Source organism: Giraffa tippelskirchi, chromosome 3 (assembly GCF_054371585.1).
Source record: "Giraffa tippelskirchi isolate mGirTip1 chromosome 3, T2T-mGirTip1v1.2.pri, whole genome shotgun sequence".
In the NCBI taxonomy this organism is placed as follows: domain Eukaryota; kingdom Metazoa; phylum Chordata; class Mammalia; order Artiodactyla; family Giraffidae; genus Giraffa; species Giraffa tippelskirchi.
Window position 1 is genome coordinate 40,774,983 of NC_137277.1, and position 24,184 is coordinate 40,799,166.

At 43.3% G+C, this 24,184-nt stretch overlaps 1 protein-coding gene across 13 annotated transcripts in view; it reads right to left on the bottom strand.

Moving 5' to 3' along the window:
- The window catches only part of VPS53 (VPS53 subunit of GARP complex), a 160,757-nt gene that overhangs the window by 72,701 nt on the left and 63,872 nt on the right, over positions 1-24,184 (bottom strand). For all 13 annotated transcript variants that reach the window (XM_081580159.1, XM_081580151.1, XM_081580158.1 and 10 more), the window contains 3 exons: positions 22,373-22,514; positions 10,289-10,390; positions 2,695-2,789 (listed from right to left, as the gene is read on the bottom strand). In XM_081580159.1, coding sequence (XP_081436285.1) covers positions 2,695-2,789; positions 10,289-10,390; positions 22,373-22,514 — 339 coding nt within the window. The remainder of the gene's footprint in view (positions 1-2,694; positions 2,790-10,288; positions 10,391-22,372; positions 22,515-24,184) is intronic.

The window sequence follows — 24,184 nt, forward strand, 5'->3', positions numbered from 1 at the left end:
AGTGTGCTTTATATGAATTGAGGCCATATGAGAAGAGTGGATCCCAGGATGACACCAGATAACCCACAAAATGACTCTTTTTTTTTTTTTTAAGACTAGATTGGTTTGGGGAAACCACATGGTTATCTCAGATATGCACTTTAAACTCTGGACCCAACACCTTTCAAGTCTTTCTAAAAATAAGAATTTGGATTGATAAGAGAAGATAGGGGTTTGGCCCATAATAGTCATACAGGTGGGCTGCTTCAAGACCTGTTCATCTAACAGGCAAATAGCAGCTCCTTTTTCCTGCCCCGCAGAGGTGTCTTATTAGTAATCCTGAGAAAAAACTTTGTGAATGAAGAAGACAGGATGCTTAAAAAAAAAAAAAATGGTAATAGTAACTATTTAACAGACGAGGAAATGATTTCTTAAACTTGATTTTAGTAGTCTGCCCTTTTGCATGCCTATGGATGTAAGCCAAATGGATAAAAAGCAGGAGGAAAACTGAGGCTTTACAAGGCAAAAGATGTCAAGGCAACTTTTTTTTTTTCTGGGTAGGTGGCAGGGAGGAGGTTGTTTTTGTTAACATAGAAGCTCTTTCACAAATTAATTTTCTGGGGTTTTAATATGTAATTTGTAATATGATTACAAAATATGCATTTTGTAATCAACGAAGAAAAGAATAGAAGCAATCTATCACCAATTCAATGGACATAGTTTGAGCAAACTCTGGGAGACAGTGGAGGACAGAGGAGCCTGGGGCGCTGCAGTCCATGGGGTCGCAAAGAGTTGGACACGACTTGGTGAATGAACAACAACAATAAAATCAAACAGTTGAAGAACAATAACATTCCAAGTAAGACACAAATACCCACTTGAAATGTTCTCTTAATTTTCTGGTTTACCCTTGGAATATACTTTTAAGTAAGAATGTGCTAAAATGAAAGAAGCATTAAAAAAAAAAGAGGGGGAGGGACTAGACTTTAGGACCTAAGTGCTTTCCCAGAGAACTCCCCTCGAGGAGTTTCTCGGAGCTGCTGTCGTCCCTGTGTGAGCCACTGTCTGGTCCTCCTAAACATATACTTTAGGCTACAGGCCCTCTTCTCGAAGCCCAGACCAGCCTGCCTCCAGTCAGTTCGACCTGTTTCAGAAACCCAGCCTTTCCGAAATCTGCCTTCCATTGTGGAAGGGCCTTCCACAGTTGCTCTGGCTGTGGACAGAGATTCAGGGATGAGGAGGGGTCCCTGTCCTATGCATAGAAGTGGATACTAGAACATGACCACACTCTGCTGGCTGTGAGAGCACTCATGACCATATACAACTGGCTGTGGTTGCAGTGGGCTGCTTGGTAAGCATTTTCTGGAGCCCCTGCATCTGTAAAAAGCATGTATATTAAATGCTCCCAACAAGTGGGAGAGAAGAGGAAGCTCTTCCTTCTAGTAGAATCCCAATGAGTAAATGTAGAAGAAATGATAGAAACCCACAATCAGTGTTTGGCAAACACCACAGTAATCACTGTGTCAGGCAGGAATTGTCAAGAGATGTGACAGTGAGGGGCGATGTGACAAGACGGGGGATATTTACATGGTCCCGAAGTATCCCCCCACAAGATACTTATTATAAAGCAAAAATGCAGCTTTATTGGGAAAAAGCTGGCACACACCACTTAAGCAACTGGTCAAGGTCAACCTCAGCAGTAACAGGACAAAGCCACGTGAGGTGCCCCCTCCTGACATCGTGCGCTGGGCACTGAGAAGGACACAACGTCACCTCTGTGGTATTCTTGCCCAAAACACATAATCTGGATTTAATCAAGAGGAAACATCACAAACAGAAATTGAGGGCTTTGGACAAAAGAACTGGTCAAACATTTTTCAAAAGTGTCAAGGTCATGAAAGACAAAGAAGAGACTGAGGAACTGTTCAAGCTTAAAGGAGACTAAGGAGACCTGACAACTAAATGCATGACTGGATCTTGGATCAGAGGAAGAACATGCAGGGGAGAATGGCATCTTCCTGATTTTGGTAACTGTGGTTCTATAAGCTGCTACCATTCTCTGGGGGCTTCCCAGGTGATGCAGTGGTAAAGACCCCACCTGCCAATGCAGGAGACATGGGTTCAATCCCTGGGTCAGAAGATCCCCTGGAGAAGAGAATGGCAACCCACTCCAGTATTCTTGCCTTGGAAATCCCATGGACAGAGGAGCCTGGTGGGCTACAGTCCATGGGGTCGCAAAGAGTCAGACCCGACTTAGCAACTAAACAACCACCACCATTCTCTGGACAAAGGATATATGAGAATTCTTTTATAACTTTTTGGTAAATCTAAATGATTTCAAAATGAAGAGTTAAACAAATTATACTTGAAAACATATATATTAGAGTTGAGGCTTTCATTCTCCACTTTTCAGCACCTGACATCGTAAAGCCTGGCAGGCTGACGTGTAGACGTAAGGGCTCAGGGCCTATCTCGGAAATAGGCGCTGGGACCTGTTTGGGAGCTCCTTAGAGTGACATTCAGGCTTCTGAGATTTATAGACATAATACATTATAACACTCGAAAGACCAAAAAGTATCCTTAATAGCTTTCCAGGGAGGGTCATGGGCATGCCAAGTCCCTCCAACTCTAGAAGGAGCTGTGCCCTTGTGAGGCCCCTCCCTGGCTCGAGGAAGGAGAAATGTAGGAGAAAGCAGCAAAATGGTTGTCACTCACTTGTCCTGGGACTCAATATACACGTAGAGATGAGGCTCAAAACACTTGGAAACAATGCCGTGAAATGGATTGTCTGGGGCTTTAGGCTTCTTTGGCTGTAAAGGAAAAAAAAAGAGAAAAGAAAAGGAAAAAAGAAACCCTATACTTGAGCCATCTTTGCAAATTTTCCAGCAGTTTCAACAAAAACATCCCTTCAAAGTTCACTCCTAACTTACAGAAAAGAAGCACGCAGTGTAACTAGACTGGGACTATGTCCTGCATTATAATTCATGCCAGCTTTTGAATAATAAACCAGCTTTGTTGGCATCATTTATGTGCTCTGTGCAGTGAAAGATTTACAGCTACTGTGATATCACATGCATTTTCAATTTGGAAGTTCTTCATCATCTGACTGATGTTTCAAAAATGCAAATTCTTGCTAACAATCAGCACCTTATAGCTGGGTAGTGCCTTGGAATGTCCAAAGTACTTTTACACAGTCTAATTTTGAAAGCCTCCATTTACTGCTTGCTATTATGAGCCAAGCACTTTGATACAAAATAATATCTCATCTACTCCTCTCAACCACCCTCAATGTAGGAATTATTACTACTATTTTACACTAAAAGAAGGGCTTCCCTGGTGGCTCAGCTGGTAAAGAATCTGCCTGCAGTGAGGGAGACCTGGGTTTGATCCCTGGGTTGGGAAGATCCCCTGGAGAAGGGAAAGGCTACCCACTCCAGTATTCTGGCCTGGAGAATTCCATGAACTGTATAGTCCATGGGGTCACAAAGAGTTGGACACGACTGAGTGACATTCACTTTCACTACACCTAAAGAAAGGGAGGTACAGAAGGTGTTAGCCCTCAGGCACAGGGTGAAGTTTCCTACCTCCTAAACCAGAACTCTTTCTATTAGATCACTGCTGTCCCTGCAATGCTTCCTGACAGCTGAATTTCATCAACAAATAGGAAAACAACAACAATAAGAAGGGTAGGGGGCCAACACAGGGTTGTTAACTTTTTATCTTGCTACTTTACACTTGCTATTCTTGCCACAAGTTCCTAAAAGAGTATTTTATACCTAAACCTCTTAAAAGAGAAAATAGATGCATAAAGGCAGTTCTTCCCAAGAAGAGACAGTTAGTTGGTGACCTTATAACAAGATAGAAAGATAGATAGGTAGATAGACAGGCTGGCTGTTTTATCTGTATTTTTTGCCTTGCACCAGTGAAAACATGGATCAGCCCTGGTCCCCAACTGATGCTGGGAAAACTGTATCTGATAAAAAGGTTATCTGGGCAGGCAAGCATTTAAAAACTATTATTTGCTACTAAATTCCCTTTCAAAACATCTAAAAAATAAACAAGATCTTCTTACATATTTCTGTTCCTAAAAAAAAAATTAAAAAAGCCAAGTCTATGTTTTGTTTGTGGGCATTTGAGAATAGATAGAGGTCCTTGAGGCTTTGCTGGGATTGATACAAGGGTACAATTTGGATATAAATCAGCACTCATAACACACTTGTTGAATTGAACTGTTCGTATCTCTTAATAAACAGGAAAAGCTAAGCTCCTAAAGACAGACAGAAATAATGATTACCTTCTTCTAGTAATTAAAAAAAAAAAAACACCCTGAAATGCTTAAAAATATCTGTAAAAACTGGTAATGATCACCCAAAATTAAATGTCAACTGTAGACATACCCCATTTAATCTCATATCTAGCTCTATTCCCTTTTCACCTTCTAAGAATTCCAAGTCTTTATTTATTTATTTGGCAGGATTTGAAGAAACTCTGGTCCTTCCTAAGACTAACTATAGTCTGGGCTATTTTCTCTTACCATCCAGAAGCCACTGCCAAAGTCAGGCCTTAGGCTAAGACTGTAAGAGACTCTGGGCTTCCCAGGTGGCACTAGTGGTAAAGAAGCCACCTGCCAATGCAGGAGATGTAAGAGACATGGGTATGATCCCTGGATCGGGAAGATCCCCTGGAGGAGGGCATGGCAACACACTTCAGTATTCTTGCCTGGAGAATCCCATGGACAGAGGAGACTGGTGGGCTACAGTTCATGGGGTAGCAAAGAGTTGGACATGACTGAAGTGACTTAGCACATAAGAGGAAAGTCACTCTTAAGACTGGGTTAATTTGAGTTTAAATTGGCTACATCCAAAGTTCTACTTCATTTCATAGATACCTTAGAGTTTTTCCACATTTCCATTAGTTTAGAATGAGGGATCTATGATGCAATGTGATGGCTGTGAAGGTGTGGTCCTTATCTGTTTTACATTTTCCAAGTCAGTTACCTATATTTCAAAATTTGTACTTCTTTTCAATAAAGTGATTTGATAAATGAACAGAGAAATGTGATTTAATCTGTCTACCTTTTTTAGGATTAGATACCCTGAAATCTCCTGATTCTAACAGTCCACTCAGCATGTGTATGGGCACGCTCAGTTGTGTTCAACTCTTTGCGACTCCAGACTGTAACCTGCCAGGCTCCTCTGTCCATGGAATTTTCCAGGCAAGAATACTGGAGCTGGTTGCCATTTCCTTCTCCAGGGGATCTTCCTGACCCAGGGATCCAATCCCTGTCTTTTGTGTCTCCTGCACTGGCAGACAGGTTCTTTACCAGCTGAGCCACTGGGAACCTAGATATCCTGATTTTAGAACTGGAAAATAAGACCACAATACCTAGATACCTTTTCATTAACTAAAATACAATCTTCATAAATATTATAATTATTCCCTTTATTTATATTTTCTTCCCCTGACAAAAATATTCACATATCTGTAGGATAGCTTCTGGAAATTATAAATGGGAGTTTGTGTAATATAGAATATTGTTGTTTTAAATCAACATGTATATCTTGTATTTGGCTTTATTTATTTACTAATTTCAGTGTGCTTTCCTAACAATTGACAGTGTTTTAATTTATCACTTTTGGATCACATTATAACATTTAAATAAGTCTATAAATGAGATATCACACTGGTGTTAAAGTTTCTGATTTTGATCTGTGGTGATTTTAGTGAGTACCTCTCTTTAGTGAATATATTTCTTAAGTGAATGTATTTCCTAAAAAGGAAATACATACTGAAATACTCAGAGACAAAGGGCATGATGCTTATAAACTTACTTGTTTTGAAAGAGAGAGACAGAGAGAGGGAGGGAGAGTAAGAGACAGAAGAGAGGGGGGAGGGGAGAAGATGGTTAAGTGAATGTAGCAAAACAGTAAAAATTAGTGACCTCAGGTGAAAGATATTTGGGAGTTCCTAGTAATATTTTTAAACCTTTCCCTAAATTTGACATTATTTTTTTAAAAAATAGAAAAAAGTTTCAAATAACAATAAAATATGTGGCAGATAATCCCAGGTACAGTAGAGGAGCATTCTGAGAAATGGCACATCACCAGCAGCTGGGACCACACTGTGTGGCAACAGAGACATCCACGCCTGAGTGAAAAACGAGGTTAGCATCAACACCCTGGTTTTGATAATGGCTGTAGTTACGGGAGCCGTCGGCACTGAGGGGGGCTGAGAGATGGCTATCTAGGACTTCTTTGTGCAACTTTTTATGAGCCTATAATTATTTTGAAATAAAAAGTTTTTTTTTTTTAAAGTGGTTCAGAGGGACTTCCTGGTGGTCCAGGGGTTAAGACTTCCCCTTCCAATGCAAGGGGTGTGGGATGGACCCCTGGTCGGGGGGAGAGAAGATCCCACATGCCTCGTGGGCAAAACACCAAAACAGAAGCAATACTGTAACACGTTCAATAAAGACTTTAAAACTGGTCCACATCAAAAAGCTCTTTAAAAAAAAAAAGGTGGTTCAGCAGAGTTAAGACTGCTAAGGCGAAGAAGTTTTGGGAATATCTTTACCTATTTATTTTGCTTATATTTTCCTTTTTACGTATGCACAAAATGATACATGATAAAAATGTATGGATGAATCTAAAGAGCTTATTCAGATAAATAGAGATTCTAATGACTAGGGAATGTGGCTACCTGATATTTCAACAAACTCACCCTGACCTTTCTTCCCGGGGACCCGAGTTTGATGAGGCCCCACAGACACCTCTGGCTGTGGCTCAGAGAGCCAGCCACACCATCAGACAGCACAGGTGGCCTGAACCTTCCCGCAGGTGACTCTACTCCGCCCAGCCTCTGCCCTCTAATGGTGCTCCCAGCAGAGAGGAGACCTATAGCCAGTCATAGGTCCCTGTCGTCTTACAGCGTTTTCAATGTGATTTGGAAGCGAGAGGGGAACAATGGGAGGGACTGCCTCAAGTCTGTTTTTTTTTTAACCCCCACCAGGCTGCCTCCTGCCTCTGGCTGCCTCATATCTGTGTTCATATTTAGATGCTACAGGCTAGAATTGCAGCTCAGGTTGGTGTCTCCCTTTGCACCTTCCAGCTCCCTAAAGGGTTGCTTCTCAGCTCAAAGAATATACTAAAGTCGTTTAGCAGTAGCACTCGGGCTGGACTTCGGAGTGTGTGAATTCTGTCCAAAAGCTGCAGATGTTTAAGCTATTTCCTCCTGGAGTTTGATGGAATAATAAAAGGTTACTGTTGTCACAGTAAGGAGGTCTGCAGCTGGTCCCATTTCCTTTTATTACGATCCAATGTAAACAGATTAAATCTAACTGCTCGGATCACCAGAAGGGTACATTTTAAAGCCAGAAATTCCTTATTTCTTCTCTTTCTTTTATACTCTGAGGACCCTTAGTCCTCTTTCAGATGCCATTTTTTAATCATTGGGAACATGTTGGCAACAGACTGCTCGAACTAAATACCTCTTTTCAAGTTCGCGCTCCCTTCTCTATAGCCTCATCGTGAGGCAGTGAGCCTCATCACTGTCTGCTGACCGCAGTGATGCCAACAGGCTGGGTAACCCAGGACAACGACTGGTCCCCCTGCCCTGGCCGAGCTCACCACCAGCATCTCCTGCGCTTCCTCACTGCCGAAGCCCCGCCTGGCTCCTCCTCTTCCTGTGTGCCCTTCAGAAGCCAGCGAGTGACTGGGAAGTGCAGGGTGGTGGTCCTGGAGCGCCCACCTAATCAACCACAAGCGGGATGGTGCTGGGGAGGCGGCAGGAGGTTGGGAACGCAGACGAGGAGGCATTCGTCACTGGTGTGTCAGTTTTATTACTAAAAAGGAACAGCCCGTGAAACTGAGAGTGGATCATCTAGTCCAGTGGTTTTCAGTACTTTTTTTAGGTTTTTAAAAATATGGGCCATTTTTAAAGTCTTCACTGAATTTGTTACAACATTGCTTCTGTTTTATGTTTTGGTTTTTTTGGCCAAGGGGCATGTAGGATCTAGCTTCCCTATCAGGGACTGAACTCACACCCCTTGCATTGGAAGCTGAAGTCTTAGCCACTGGACCACCAGGGAAGTCTTAGTACTTTCCTTTTGAACATACCTAGAACCCCTGATCCAAAAGTAGGTTTACCTGGGAGTCCATGAAAAAAGTGACTCAAAACAGAACTGCTTTATTTGGAGGGACTTAAGAGCTCTGGTCTCCTCCCAGCTCCCCATAGTGACATGTGACAGGGCACAAAGGAATATAACCGGAAAACCACTGGCTCCCTCTAAACAGGAAGACAAAGGGAAGTCCAGTGAGAAAAGTACCTGCCTAAGGTCACACAGCCAGCTAATGGCAAACCAGAGTCTGGCATCTTCTCCATCACGTGACTCTGCTTTACCCCGTGTACCCGTGTTCTGTGTCCTTAGAATGAGCAGGTCTTCATCCTTAAGACAAGCTTAATCTCAAGCTTCCAGGATGAACAAAAAGTTCCACAAGAAAGAAAAAAAAAACAAGTTACCTGACAAAACTGATTTTGTAGCTCATGGGGAACTCTATCATAATCCAGTTTTGTGACATCCAGAGATGACTGGCTAATGGGATAATTTTCCAACAGCACTGTGAGCATCAGAGTGTTCAGCTACATGATTCTGGGTGTGACAGTGGCAGCCATGTGTGCTGGGGAGATAGGAGGGCCCTGAAAATGGCCCAACTACCGAAGGCCAGCTCAGAGGGTGCAGATACCCAAGCGTGGGTGGAGGATGAGCTCCACACCTGGACTCTTCTTTCTCATCCCAGTCCTTCCTCCCAAAATGTGAGAGACACATTTCTTTCTTTTTTTTTGGCTGTGCTGAGTGGCATGTAGGATCTTAGTTCCTAGACCAGGGATCAATCCTTTGACCCCTGCACTGAAAGCATGAAGTTTTAACCACTGGACCACCAGGGAAGTCCCTGAGAGAGGCATTTCTTTAGTTAAGAGAAATCTTTGTTTTCTCCTAACCTAGCTGATATGATGGCTTTCAATCAATTACATTTAATCCTGTAGATCTCTGGGATATGGCCTCAGGGCATCTCTCCAGTTTTATTCATTCCCTTTTATTCATGGGATTCATTTCTAGGTCCTCCACTTTTCAGGGCGACATCATGGTGTGATGGGAAGAGCGCCAGGAAAGGAATTTTAGTCTCTGACTTCCAGACCTGGCTTCCAGTCCTTTTCCAGGTTCTTCACTTCCAAACTCTGTAACCCTGGGCTAGTCACTGAGCCTACCGCTCACAGAAATCCTATAAAAGGAGAGGCAGACATGGGAAGGACGAAATAAAGTAAAGCCTGTAGAAGACTTTTAAACTATAAAGCACCATAAAAATTTGAGGCATCCATGTTATTATAATTATTTAATTATAATACCTCTGACGGCATCACTTCAGAGCTGCTCCTGGGAATTCTGCTCTCTTGGCTCCTGCCAGAACTGTACACCTATCATCCCCCCTGGGCTAGGAACGCAGGGTGAACTGTGATGTGCGTGGCTTTGGGGTTCCCAGAGATGCTCTTCCCAGCCGGCCTCCCTTTCAGTGGTGTCTGGATCAAAATAATCCCATAAAATCATCCTCCAGCAGCCAAGTGTAGAAAATTAAAAAGAAGGCTCACTAATCCAGACAGGAAAAGTCCTGATTTATTACTCTAACCTCTCGTGTCATAAAATGGCAATGAAACAAAAACACCATTCTCTGGAATGGAGGGAGAGGAAATTTAAGAGTTGGACAGAAAAAGCCGAAGGAAATGAAAGTGCTGGTGTGCTCTGACAAGTAACTCTCCAAATATGCCACTGGTCCCCTTGGTGTTTTCAGGCCTCCCTGACGGCTTCCAGACCTAAGGTGCTTGGCTTCCGCTGAGTCGGAGTCTCTCTTGGCTGACGGGGGCTGCTAACTTCACCAGGGATCTTTCAGCCTCTCATGTCATCACCGGACCAGATCAGGGGACAACTAAAAGCTGGGCTGACAAATTCGAGAGATGATGAATGAGCCAGGGCAGAGTTCGGCCGCCCTGCCATACCCGCTGATCAAGCTTGGATGTGTTGCTGAGTCCGGTGGTGAGGCGACTGGAGAGCAGAGGGGTGGGGTGGGGTGGGGCAGGAAGGACTGCTCTTTTACTCAGGTTTCTAAATGTGCTTTCAGATAAAGCCCTTCTAGCAAGACCACCAAAGCTGTAATCTCTGAATGTGGTCAACAGCCAAGGGACCATATTTAAGAATGAGCAGACCCATTTTCAGAAACAAACATTCAGCAGGCTGTGTGGGGGAAATGCAAACCAGACTTACTTGCTCTAAATCTCCTTTCTCCATCGCCAGTTCCTCCATCTCTGCTGTTGGCTCATCTTCCAGGAAGGGATTGGTGGATGCGGGTGGAGATTCGAGTTTTTTCTGTTAATTAGATGTGAGAAACAGATGGGTGTTTTCTGAGTAGAGTCAACACCGTTCCCCACTCATCTGCCTTTTCCAAGGCTCTCCAACAGCTATACCATGCAATCTGATCTGATGGGCAAAAATGGAGACACCCTGGATCACATTCTTACCACCAGGGCTTCACACTACTTTTTATAACTGGAGGATAATTTACAATATTGTGATGGTTTTTGCCATATATCAACATGAATGGGCCATAGGCATACATGTGTCCCCTCCCTCCTAAGTCCCTCCTCCCACCTCCCTCCCCACCCCACCCCTCTAGGTAGTCACAGAGCACCAGTTTTGGGTTCCCCACATCACACATCAAACTCCCTCTGGCTCTTCCAGAAACGTTACTGCCCACCTGACCCCAATCGTGAGCTGCCCCAAACTCTCACTCATCCTTCAGTCTTCAAGTCAGAAGTCCCCTGTTCTGGGCAGCCTTTCCCCACCTGGAAAGTCTGGTTTAGAAGCCTCCATCCCCACCTGGCATGTCCTCTAACCAGGTATTTATTAAAATACTGCCAATTACTCATGTGTGTGTCTCCTCCCCACTAGGTTCTGTGACTGCAGGAATCATGTCTGTCTGGCCAGAGACCTCATGTCTCTTCTGAAATATGAAGATGGGTTTGAATTCAAAAACAAAATCCAGAGCTAATCTTTTGTTCCAGATCATAGACTTTTCTCTCCCAATTAAGACCCATTACAGCAGCCACAACAAGATCTTGAGACAAATTACTCCCCAGCCCCTGAATGTGACTTTTTTTTCATTTTTCAAAAATACTTCTGAGCATGTATTTAAAAACAAACAAAAAAAAACATTTATTTGACTGCACTGGGTCTTAGCTGAAGCATGCAGGATTTTCAGTCTTTAGCTGTGGCACTCGACCTCTTTAATTGCCACCTGCGGGATCTAGTTCCCTGATCAGGGATAGAACCTGGGCCCCCTGCATTGGTAGCAGAGTCTTAGCTACTGGACCACCAGGAAAGTCCCGTGACCACTCTTTCAAAAGATCACTGAGTGAGACCTTGTGCTAGTAGAAAGCTGGACGCGGGAGATGTGGGTTTCAGCTCCAATGCTGTTGCATTGGCCCAGTCATCTAGCTTCTCTGAACCCTAGCAGCCTGACTGCCTGAATGAGGAGGAGAGAGTTACAGACTACTTGAAGGATTAAATGTGATAGAGCGTGTGAAACGCTAGAAGAAGCACATGATACATATTAACAATGATGATTCCAGTGCAACAACAGAATCGAGGTGGTGCTTTGGAATTTTTTTTTTTTTTTTACAAATCTGACCTCAGAATGTTGTTTATGCCAAGGAGCTGGGTGTTCTAGCAGAAAGGGAACTCAGCAGACAAGCAGGATAAAGGGGACTGGCAGGTGCTGGGGAAGAGGAAGAGAGGAGAGCAACGGCTCTCTTGAGACAAGAAGCTGGGTGCAGAGGGAGTTTCTGAAAGTACTTGTGAGGCAACTTCCCTGGTGGTCCAGTGGCTAAGACTCTGAGCTCCCAATGCAGGGGCCCAGGTTCGATCCCTTGTCAGAGATTTCCATGCTGCAACTAAAGATACACATGCCACAATGAAGACTGACGCTCCCATGTGCCACAACTAAGACCCGGCACAGTTAAACAAATTAGTATTTTTTAAATGTTCAAAAATAATAAAATAAAAGTACTTGTGATAATTTGAGCATGTATCAGTGGAGCAGACTGAATTAATCCCTATGGCAAGAGGGATGGCAGACAGACCACAGTGTATAAATGACTTTGTCAGGTGCCAAGACATCAGTTGAAGATGTTACCGAAAAAAGAAAGAAAAAAGGAACCCAACAAACAACACAGAAAAATAAAAAATAAAACTTACACACACACAAAAAACATATCCGTGTCTGGTTTAAGCTTTAAGACAATTTCACTTACATCCATGTAAACTACTTAATTCTTGGCTAAAACACTTGGACGTTATTATGTAGCTAGACAGAGCCTTGGTGTATGATAGCCTTGTGATTAAGGCACTGTGTGTGCATGCACATGCTCAGCTGCTCAGTGGTGTCCAACTCTTTGCGACCTTATGGACTATAGCCCACAGGATCCCCTGTCCATGGAATTTTCCAGGCAAGAATACTAGAGCAGGTTGCCTTTTCCTCCTCCAGGAGATCTTCCTGACCCAGGGATTTACCTGCATCTCTTGTGTCTTATACATTGGCAGGTGGATTCTTTACCACTACGCCACCTGGGAAGACTAATGAATGCATTAGCTCAAGGAAATCAGGAGGAGAACAATGATTTTTGAGGTATCCTCTGGAGAAACAAGATGGTCTAAGAACCCAGTAAACATTTCAAATGTATACACTCTGAAATTTGGCTTCTTTGCCTGATATGGGGGGGGGGGGGGAATACCCTCATAAATGTAAAGCAATTTACATTTATTTTCAGAATTAGGCTATTTTTAGAAAGTAATGTTTCTTTAAAAGCCATATTTCTAAGTTTTAGTTGTCTCTGTGAGGGTTGCTGGTATTTTAGCGTGAGGGTGAAAAAGGGAATCTAAGTTTCAACAAGTTAAATTAGTTAACAGCACTGGATTCCTGATCCTACTGGGTCAAAGTGGGTTTGGGGATCACACTGTTGAGCTGACCCACTATGATTCTGAGTCTTCCGGTCCTTTGGAGATGTGGAGAGCAAGTCAGCAACTGAACGCAAAGCTTTGTTCAAAATCGTTCAGCAATAGAAACAGGATGTAAGTTTTTGAACTAAATATTCCTCATCTATTGCTAGGCCTACCAGGGTTGATAATATGTTTCACAATTAAATACAGGTAGGCCTCATTTTAAAAACAATGTGTTCTTGAAAATCTTGACAAAAGGGGATATTGGTGATGCAGACTGAGGGTGTTCCTGGGCTCCACGCTTACTCATGGGAGTATCCAATGGATGGAGGTAAGTCGTAAGAAGCAAACATAAAAGGCAGCACTGAAAAAGCAGAGACATTCCAGGCAGTACAGTGTGGGCTACTTGTTTGGTGTTACTGGGTCAGGAGATTCCCCACAGGAGAGGTGTCCTTCCTATTCCCACAGTCTGTCTCTATTAACAAACTGATGAGATTACTGGAGTCAGGGGCACTCGGGAACTTCCTGCTCATTCATGTGAGGCACATGCATTCCAACTGGGAACCAAGCTGATACTAGAAAAGCGACTCACCACTTCTCCGTTCATCCACTTGACAAAGGGATGTACTGGGTGCCACGAGGAAAGCAGGGAGCAAGGTGGACTACGCTCGGTCCTCAGGGAGCTTATGGTCAAGTGGGAGAGGCAGACTTTAACCAAAGAATCACACAAGCGTGTGAGGAGGGCCATGAAGGAAAAGCAGAGGTTGTTATGAAAGGATGCAACAGAGGGTCACAGAAAACCACCCTGAGGAAATGATGTTTGAGCCAGAACTGAAGGATGCTTCAGACGTCAGTGTGGGAGTGCTGTGGGATGGCCAGGGCTTTCTAGGCAAAGGGACTAGCGGGTGATGCCACCCATCCTGCAGTCGTGTGCTGAGCATGTGCTCGGCTCCAGGCACGCTCCAGGGCACCAGAGATCCAGCACTGAGCAAGATAAAGAAGGGAGGTGCCGTGCTGAAAATACAGTGTGGGAACTGGGCTGAGCTGGGGAGGTTCTTCACAAGGTGATCCAAGAGGGCCTCTCTGAGGCAGGGACATTTGAGTAGAGACTTGAATGAGGAGAAGAAGCCGGTTGGGCCAAGACCTGAGGAAGAGCATTCTCCCGAGGGAGAGCCAGTGCAAAGGCTGGAGTGAAAGGAGCATGGCGGGGAGGGGCAGCAGGGCCCCCGATCACACAGCCTGTTGTGGGCTGTGGGAAAGGCTGGTTTTCTCATAGCAACTGGGCAGTCACTGGGGGTTCTAAAAAGGGCAGTGGAAGGATCCAGTGTTAGATTCTGAAGAGGCTGCTGCCAGGTGGGGCTGACACCAGAGTGGGCGAAGCTAGAGTCGTGGAGATGGAAAAAAGTGGCCACACCTGGGGCATCTTTAGGAGAGCAGACTCAAGGGGACTTGGTGAGAGAGTGGATGTGATGGGGAAGGAAAGAAAGGAATCAAGGGAAAGGCGCTTTCTGGCCTGAGGAACAGTGTGGCTGGTGTGACCACTGACTGAGGGATGGGCCTGGGTTCGAGTCCAGGCTCTACTACGCAGGTAGGTGGCTTAACTTATGCATGCCTCAGCCCTTCCACCTGCAATGTGAAGGGTTATGAACACCCACTGGACAGAGATGTAGTGACAGTTAATGAGGTAGCACACGTAAAAGATGACTGTGTATACACAGCAGCTTAACACAACAGCCGGGGAAGTGTGGCATGTGGGGGCTGTCCTTAGTGTTTAACTGGGGTACAAGTCATGAAGGCAGGACAGCGGATGTGCCTCTCAATAGAGCAATATTTAACAGGGAATGAGAGAGGAGCACAGGGCTTAGAAGGCTCATAAAAAGAATGTTTTTAATCACAAGTGAGATCTGTCCCTACCATTTCATCTCTTTGGGAGCTCTTCAGGAAATGAAAGCAATGCATCCATCAAATTACAAGGCAGAGGCCCGCTGGGCTTCACCTGTCTGCCCTCAGTTCGGTTCACTTCAGTCGCTCAGTCGTGTCCGACTCTTTGCGACCCCATGAATCGCAGCACGCCAGGCCTCCCTGTCCATCACCAACTCCCGGAGTTTACCCAAACCCATGTCCATCGAGTCGGTGATGCCATCCAACCATCTCATCCTCTGTCGTCCCCTTCTCCTCCTGCTCCCAATCCTTCCCAGCATTAGGGTCTTTTCCAATGAGTCAACTCTTCGCATGAGGTGGCCAAAGGATTGGAGTTTCAGCTTCAACATCAGTCCTTCCAATGAACACCCAGGACTGATCTCCTTTAGGATGGACTGGTTGGATCTCCTTGCAGTCCAAGGGACTCTCAAGAGTCTTCTCCAACACCACAGTTCAAAAGCATCAATTCTGCGGCGCTCAGCTTTCTTCACCGTGCAACTCTCATATCCATACATGACCGCTGGAAAAACCATAGCCTTGACTAGACGGACCTTTGTTGGCAAAGTAATGTCTCTGCTTTTAAATACGCTATCTAGGTTGGTCATAACCTTCCTTCCAAGGAGTAAGCGTCTTTTAATTTCATGGCTGCAATCACCAACAGCAGTGATTTTGGAGCCCCCAAAAATAAAGTCTGACACTGTTTCCACTGTTTCCCCATCTATTTCCCATGAAGTGATGGGACTGGATGCCATGATCTTAGTTTTCTGAACGTTGAGCTTTAAGCCAACTTTTTCACTCTCCTCTTTCACTTTCATCAAGAGGCTCTTTAGTTCTTCTTCACTTTCTGCCATAAGGGTGGTGTCATTTGCATATCTGAGGTTATTGATATTTCTCCCGGCAATCTTGATTCCAGCTTGTGTTTCTTCCAGCCGCGTTTCTCATGATGTACTCTGCATGTAAGTTAAATAAGCAGGATGACAATATACACCCTTGACGTACTCCTTTTCCTATTTGGAACCAGTCTGTTGTTCCATGTCCAGTTCTAACTGTTGCTTCCTGACCTGCATACAGGTTTCTCAAGAGAAGGTCAGATGGTCTGGTATTCCCATCTCTTTAAGAATTTTCCACGGTTTATTGTGATCCACACAGTCAAAGTCTTTGGCATAGTCAATAAAGCAGAAATAGATGTTTTTCTGGAACTCTCTTGCTTTTTCGATGATCCGGCAGATGTTGGCAATTTGATCTCTGGTTCCTCTGCCTTTTCTAAAACCAGCTTGAACATCTGGAAGTTCACGGTTTACGTATTGCTGAAGCCTGGCTTGCAGAATTTTGAGCATTACTTTACTAGCGTGTGAGATGAATGCAATTGTGCAGTAGTCTGAGCATTCTTTGGCATTGCCTTTCTTTGGGATTGGAATGAAAACTGACCTTTTCCAGTCCTGTGGCCACTGCTGAGTTTTCCAGATTTGCTGGTATATTGAGTGCAGCACTTCCACAGCATCATCTTTGAGGATTTGAAATAGCTCAACTGGAATTCCATCACCTCCACTAGCTTTGTTTATAGTGATGCTTTCTAAGGCCCACTTGACTTCACGTTCCAGGATGTCTGGCTCTAGGTGAGTGATCACACCATCGTGATTATCTGGGTCGTGAAGATCTTTTTTGTACAGTTCTTCTGTGTATTCTTGCCACCTCTTCTTAATATCTTCTGGTTCTGTTAGGTCCATACCATTTCTGTCCTTTATTGAGCCCATCTTTGCATAACATGTTCCCTTGGTATCTCTAATTTTCTTGAAGAGATCTCTAGTCTTTCCCATTCTGTTGTTTTCCTCTATTTCTTTGCATTGATCGCTGAGGAAGGCTTTCTTATCTCTCCTTGCTCTTCTTTGGAACTATGCATTCAGATGGGAATATCTTTCCTTTTCTCCTTTGCTTTTTGCTTCTCTTCTTTTCCCAGCTATTTGTAAGGCCTCCTCAGACAGCCATTTTGCTTTTTTGCATTTCTTTTCCATGGGGATGGTCTTGATCCCTGTCTCCTGTACAATGTCACGAACCTCTGTCCATAGTTCATCAGGCACTCTATCAGATCTAATCCCTTAAATCTATTTCTCACTTCCACTGTATAATCATAAGGGATTTGATTTAGGTCATACCTGAATGGTCTAGTGGTTTTCCCTGCTTTCTTCAACTTAAGTCTGAATTTGGCAATAAGGAGTTCATGATCTGAGCCACCGTCAGCTCCCGGTCTTGTTTTTGCTGACTGTATAGAGCTTCTCCATCTTTGGCTGCAAAGAATATAATCAATCTGATTTCAGTGTTGACCATCTGGTGATGTCCATGTGTAGAGTCTTCTCTTGTGTTGTTGGAAGAGGGTGTTTGCTATGACCAGTGTGTTCTCTCGGCAAAACTCTATTAGCCTTTGCCCTGCTTCATTCTGTACTCCAAGGCCAAATTTGCCTGTTACACCAGGTGTTTCCTGACTTCCTACTTTTGCATTCCAGTCCCCTATAATGAAAAGGACATCTTTTTTGGGTGTTAGTTCTAAAAGGTCTTGTAGGTCTTCATAGAACCGTTCAAGTTCAGCTTCTTCAGCGTTACTGGTCGGGGCATAGACTTGGATTATCGTGATACTGAATGGTTTGCCTTGGAAGTGAACAGAGATCATTCTGTCGTTTTTGAGATTGCATCCAAGTACTGCACTTCGGACTCTTTGGTTGACCATGATGGCTACTCCTTTTCTTCTAAGGGATTCCTGTCCACAATAGTAGATATAATGGTCATCTGAGTTAAATTCACCCATTCCAATCCATCTTTGTTCGCTGATTCCTAGAATGTCGACATTCACTCTTGCCATCTCCTGTTTGACCACTTCCAATTTGCCTTGATTCATGGACCTAAGATTCTACGTTCCTATGCAATATTGCTCTTTACAGCATCGGACTTTGCTTCTATCACCAGTCACATCCATAGCTGGGTATTGTTTTTGCTTTGACTCCATCCCATCATTCTTTCTGGAGTTATTTCTCCACTGATCTCCAATTGCATATTGGGCACCTACCGACCCGGGGAGTTCATCTTTCGGTGTCCTATCTTTTTGCCTTTTCATACTGTTCATGGGGTCTGCCCTAGTCTCCAACAAAGTCCTCCAAGTACCTCCTGTACCACCATCCCATCGGCAAATGTTAGGCCACAAAACACCAAGAGGTGGACGCAGATGCCTGCTACTGAAGGGGCCATGCTATTGCTCTGATTAATTTGCTGTGATGAAAGAACCAGTCTCTGCAGGGAGCCATCACCAACACAACTCAGCCCTGTGTGCAAGAGGCCCGCTGGCAAAGACAACCAAATATGTCACTCATTCCTACTCTGAGGCTGTCATAGAGAATTACAAGTTGAGGTTTAGATTTTAAAGAACTCAAATGACATGTTCTATGAGCTCTGGGGCTGCTAAATGAAACCAAAAATCTGCTGAGAAATGCACAACTTTCCAGTTTTGAAAGAATTCATTCTTTTTGCTACGATGACAGTTGATTTCAAGTTCATACATGGAAAGTCTTACATGGCAAGTGTATTCCTACTAATTAAACCATATGGGATTCCCAACACTATCAAAACAACAGTAGCCACAGGACAGCCAAGCTGTCTCATTTACTATTGGAAAGAGCCAACCAGGCTTTAGTTAGTAGTATGTCCATATCTGGGTCTGTCTGCACAAATCTCTTTCTGAGGTCTTAGCTGGACACTTCAAATCATCAAAGAGGAAACTCTGAAATTTAAGATGAATCTGTTTCCTTTCCCTGGAGAAGATAGCTTTCAATGTGAGATGAAACTTCCACAGTTTCTGCATTTCTCATTCCATGAACACTTTATTCCAGCCCAGTTACTGATTTGTCCTTAAAAAGATGGGCTGGAGGCCTCAGCTGATAGGGTGGTGAGTACAGGCCTACGCATACCTGGTTTAACCTCACTAGGACCCCTCTTTTGTTCTTGGTGCCACCATGTTCAGATCTCATGTTGTGACAGTCACGTATAGGTGTCTTTCTACTACTAGAATATATGCACCTGTCTGATTCAATTTGTCATCTTTACCCAAGGCCCTGCCCCAAGAGGGAGCTTGAAAAACACTGGTGGCTAAATGCTGGTGGAGAAGCATTCAATAAAGTCCTCTTCAAACACAGGCATTATGGTTTCTATTTTTTGTGTAAGAAAAAAAACAAAACCCAGGTAGGTATAGGGGTGTGTGTGTGTGTGTGTGTGCACATGTGCATACATGGTTGGAAGAGTCTCAAATTAAAACCCAAACTATTAAACAGTGCACATCTCTGGGAGGAGAAATTTAGAGTAATTGAGAAAGAAGAGATTTCTATTTTTTAAAAATATTCTGTCTTCTATTTTATTTTTTTTTAAGATTTTTTTTATGTCGACCATTTTTTTTAATGTGGACCATTTTTAAATTATTTATTAAATACACAATATGCTTCTGTTTTATCTTTTGGTTTTTTGGCCACAAGGCATGTGGGATTTTAGCTCCCTGACCAGGGATCAAATCTATAGCCTCTGCATTGAAAGGCGAAGTCTTAACCACTGAACCTGGATCCACTGCCAGGGAAGTCCCAAGAAGAGATTGTTCTTTTAAAGTATTTTATTCTGTTTGAGCTATAACAAGCATGTATTACTCTCCCTCTTTTTGGTAGATAAATTATCTGAAACATGAAGATGATTTATAACTAAATTCAGATTTTCTAAAACCCTTGGTATTTTAAAACTGTGATGTAATTAACATAAAATTCACCATTTTAAGATGATTTTCATTTCAGTGATTTCATAGAGGCTGAATATAATGTTTACCATAAATCTAATCATTGAGTCTCTAATAATGCATGTGGGTATAGTTAAATCCTATCAAGACATTTGCTTTTAATTTCAAGGCATTTTAATTTACAGACTATATCAAATCCCTTCTACAGGGTCAGGAATTTAGGCAATCAGCTAGAAACCTGGGCAGTTCCCTTCTTCCAGTAACTGTTATAGCACAAGACATTATGAGTTTGTTGGGGCTGGAATAATAAAAACAAAACATGCCCTGTCCTTAAGGCTCTTTCAGTCTAAGTTTCTGACAGGTGTCAAGTCACATCTGTCAAAAAAGAGGAAAAGATGATGCATCACACAGCTCAGTTAGGAAGAGCTTTCCAGGTAAATCTGTCTTTTCAGGTGAGCTCACCCTCATTGTTTCACTGTCAATCACTCATCAAGGGGCGTGAAAAGGCCTGAGTGATACAGTGAAGGGTGGAAGGGAGCAAGTCTGAGAGAGTCTCTGGTTAACCTGGCCCTTTGGCTGACTTCTTATCTGCTCTATTATTTTCCAAGGAATTTGATAACTTTCAATGAAATCTGGCATATGATAAAGAGTATTAAGATATGCTTTGATTCATTCTGTAGCTCCACTACCCTGAAACAAAATGGTGACCACAAAAGATTACCCAAAAGGCATATCCTGGGATCAAGGCCAGACAGGGAGGAAGGTAGGAGACAAGGAACAGCCAGTCTTCAGATGGGGTGTCCAGCAGCTAGACTGGCCATTAGGCCAGGTGGCACTTCTGACTCAGCCCAGGCCAGCCTCTTTCCAACACTGTCTGTTGGGAGCATAGTCAGCAGTCACTATTAAGTCCATCGGGGTCTCTGACATTGATGTTTGCAGGCTACTGGTGAAGGTGTGGCCCCACTTGCCCACGCCAAGATGTTTGCTGGACCAGGTTCAGAGTGAACATCACTGCCAGTGAGAAGCACAACCTTCACATCTCCCCACAGCAGGGCGGCCGTGAACCAATTCTCCAGGACCTGGCCTGCCTTGTAGAAGAGGCCAGAGGAGTTCTGTTGCCTTTCTAGAAACTCATCTTTAAGGGAAGATCCTTGAAGGCTGTGGATCTGCCATGGTCAGGAACTGGAATGCAGAATGGTTGCTGGGTCACAGTAACTGGGACAAAGAACAGTCTCAGGGGAAGAGATTGTCTTAAAAGAGAGGAATGACTTGGAGAAGCCTGTGTAGAAGACAGCTGACGAACTGGAGAGGTGAAGGGTGAATAAAAAGCTCACGGTCAGGATTTCCCTGGCGGTTAAGACTTCACCTGCCAATAAAGGGGGTGCAGGTTCGATTCCTAGTTGGAGAGCTAAGATCCCACATGTCTCACAGCCAAAAAACCAAAACATGAAAGAGAAACAATAGTGTAACAAATTCAATAAAGCCTTTAAAAATGGTCCACTTTAAAAAAAAAAAAAAAACCCATGGTTCAGCAGGATTTTTTGTAATCTGAAACTCTACAAACTAGATAGGAGAGGCAGGCAACAGCTGAACAACTGGAGGAGATATTTGTAAATTGATTATGCCAGAGAATTTCAAAAACAGAAGTCCAAAAAGGAATGGATTGGTGGGAAAGGTTCAGGGGTTCCTAGTGACTGGGAACAACATCGCAGAGCATAGTACCCTGAGGAGACAGAAGGCTGCAGTCTGGGAGCATGACCCTGGCAGTGTGTAAAGGTGGAGAGACACCGGGCTGCCCCGAGAAACAAATAGACATCCACTGTTATCATTTCCAGACCTTTTTCTTACCTATTTACATACATAAACATGCTTCTTCCACAAATGCAATTATACCATATGTACTGGGCTGTGTGGCTCAGTTGGTAAAGAATCTGACTGCAATGCAGGAGATCCCTGGTTCGGGAAGATCCCCTGGAGAAGAAAATGGCATCCCATTCCCAGTATTCTTGCCTGGAAAACTGATGGACAGAGGAGCCTGGCAGCTACAGTTCATGGGGTCACAAAGAGTTGGACATGACTTAGCGACTAACCACCACAGGGCTATAGCTTACATTTTGCACCTATATATGTGAGAGGTTTTCTTCCTATGACAGCACATCTACATCTAATCCTCATTCTACCACTCTGAAACTGTTCTATCTATTCCACAGCATGAATATACCATATTTTACTTAAGGTCAATGATGGACATTATAGAAAACTCCAACGTTTCCGCTTTTAAGGTTGCAGTTCACCTTTTTGGGGGGTACATCTTCCTCTAAGCACATCTTCATTATAATAAAACTCAAGAGTTGATAATGTAATAAGGTATTTGTGACTGAATAAGTGAGGACTCTATGACTCACAGAATTACTAGGCTTAAAATGGGGCTGATCCCTTGATAAAATGATGACAAGATATTCTAAAAACATGAAGTACTGCATAATAGACAAATGATAAAGCCATACAGAATGTTCTGTATGACTCTTGGGGTGAATTCAAAGAAATCCTTGGGATGGGGGATTAAGCACTTGAGCTGATGGATGGAAACACCAAACTGTAAAAGACTTCAGAAGCGAAGCCCACCCACCCAGGCCACCAATGCCCTGGTCTGGTATCCCTTAGGATAGTCTTACCAGTGTTCCATCTGTCAGGGTGCACCCAGAAAAGCGTTTTGCAAGAAACCCCTCAAAGTTAGTCGTTCTCTGAATAGCAAAGAGAAGCAATTTCACTTCAATTTCCTTAGCTCTTGTACGCATGATCTTGGCAAGTTCTGTCCTTCAAATTAAAGAGAGAATGTTGTCGAACAAATCGATCATTCAAGACAGGACAAAGTAAGTGGCTTTAGCTTATACTAAAAAAAAAAACAAAGTATGTAGTCATTTCAAAACCTGAAGTCTATCACCAACTAAGTTTAATGCTCAGGGAATAGAAACACACATCCTAAATAAGAACTTTGGGGAATTTCCTGGCAGTCCAGCAGTGAGGACTCTGCAATCTCACTGTTGAGGGCCTGGGTTCAATCCTTGGTGAGGGAACTAAGATCTCATAAGCTATGCAGCCTAAATAAATAAATAAGAAGAATTTTAAGGTGAAATTATCCACCCGTCCAAAAAAACAAAAATCAAAGATAATGAATATCAATTTGCTTACACGACTATTACAATTTTTATTATCTTTAAAATATCCATTCACTTATTAATAGTATATATGAAGCATTTACTCAATATTTTATAAAAATGCATATTTCTATATAATTTTACAAGTCATTAATTACTGAATCATAAAGCCCTCTCTCTTCCAGATAGCTCAATAACCATCTTTTCAACCAGAAAGCAGGACCCCTGGGTAGAGATTGGAGAGATGGGAGTCGATCCCCTTGTAAAAAGTGACAGGTACCCATCTGACTGTTTTCTGCCTATGATGCTTACAGGCCACTGAAGTGCCCTGTCTCAGAATGCTACGTTGTGAGGGAGCAGTCACACGAGAGTTCTCAGTAAGTACTGAGCTACGGATCATCTTCCCACACAAATAAACAACAAAAACCAAACAAAGAGCCTCTTAATTTGAGAATTATGTATCTACAGGCTTTTAGCCAAAATTCGAACAATGAAAGCTTGGCAGCAGCACTGCCATTAGCTGACACAACAGTAACACATGTGTTGGCTTTGTATTCTCACTTTCCCGTGGACTTCATTTTTCACAGAAGATGCATTTTGCAAGACACTGAACTAGGGGCTAAAGTGAATTAGTTATCAATCTCTCAAGCAATGCACTCTTTCTTTGCTAATGAGGACTTGGAAAGTGACAACCATAATCAACCTTGAATCAATAAGGTCATCTAAATCCAGCAACAAGTGTGTCTCTGAAAACCCCCATCACACAGAATGTACAGCATCAAGGGTGACCCTAATGTAAACTAGGGACTCTGGGTAGCAATGAGGTGTCAAGGTAGGTTCAGCAACTGTAACCTGTATACACTCTGGTCGGGGATGTTGATGATGGCAGAGGCCACTGTGGATGCAGGGGAGGGCAGGGGGTATATGGGAAATCTCTTCTTGTCAATCTTGCTGTGAATGTAAATCTGCTTTAAAAAATAAAGCCTACATGTGCATCCTAGAGCCTGGGCTCTGCAACAAAAAGGAGTCAACGAAATGAGAAACCAGTGTGCCACAAGTAGAGAACAGCCCCTGCTCACCCCAAATAGAGAAAGCCCATGCACAGCAATGAAGACTCAGCATAGTCATAAATAAATAATTAAAAAAATAAAGCCTATTAAAAAAAAAAATCAACAGCCAATATCCCTTAATGAATCCCTGCCCCCTATGATGTGCTCTTAAAGCATACAACTTGACTGTACTCCATGATTTTAAGAGAGATGATTACCATGAATTACTCTAAGGTGGCTGAGTTATGCATACATATGGGACTTCTTTAAAAATTAACTG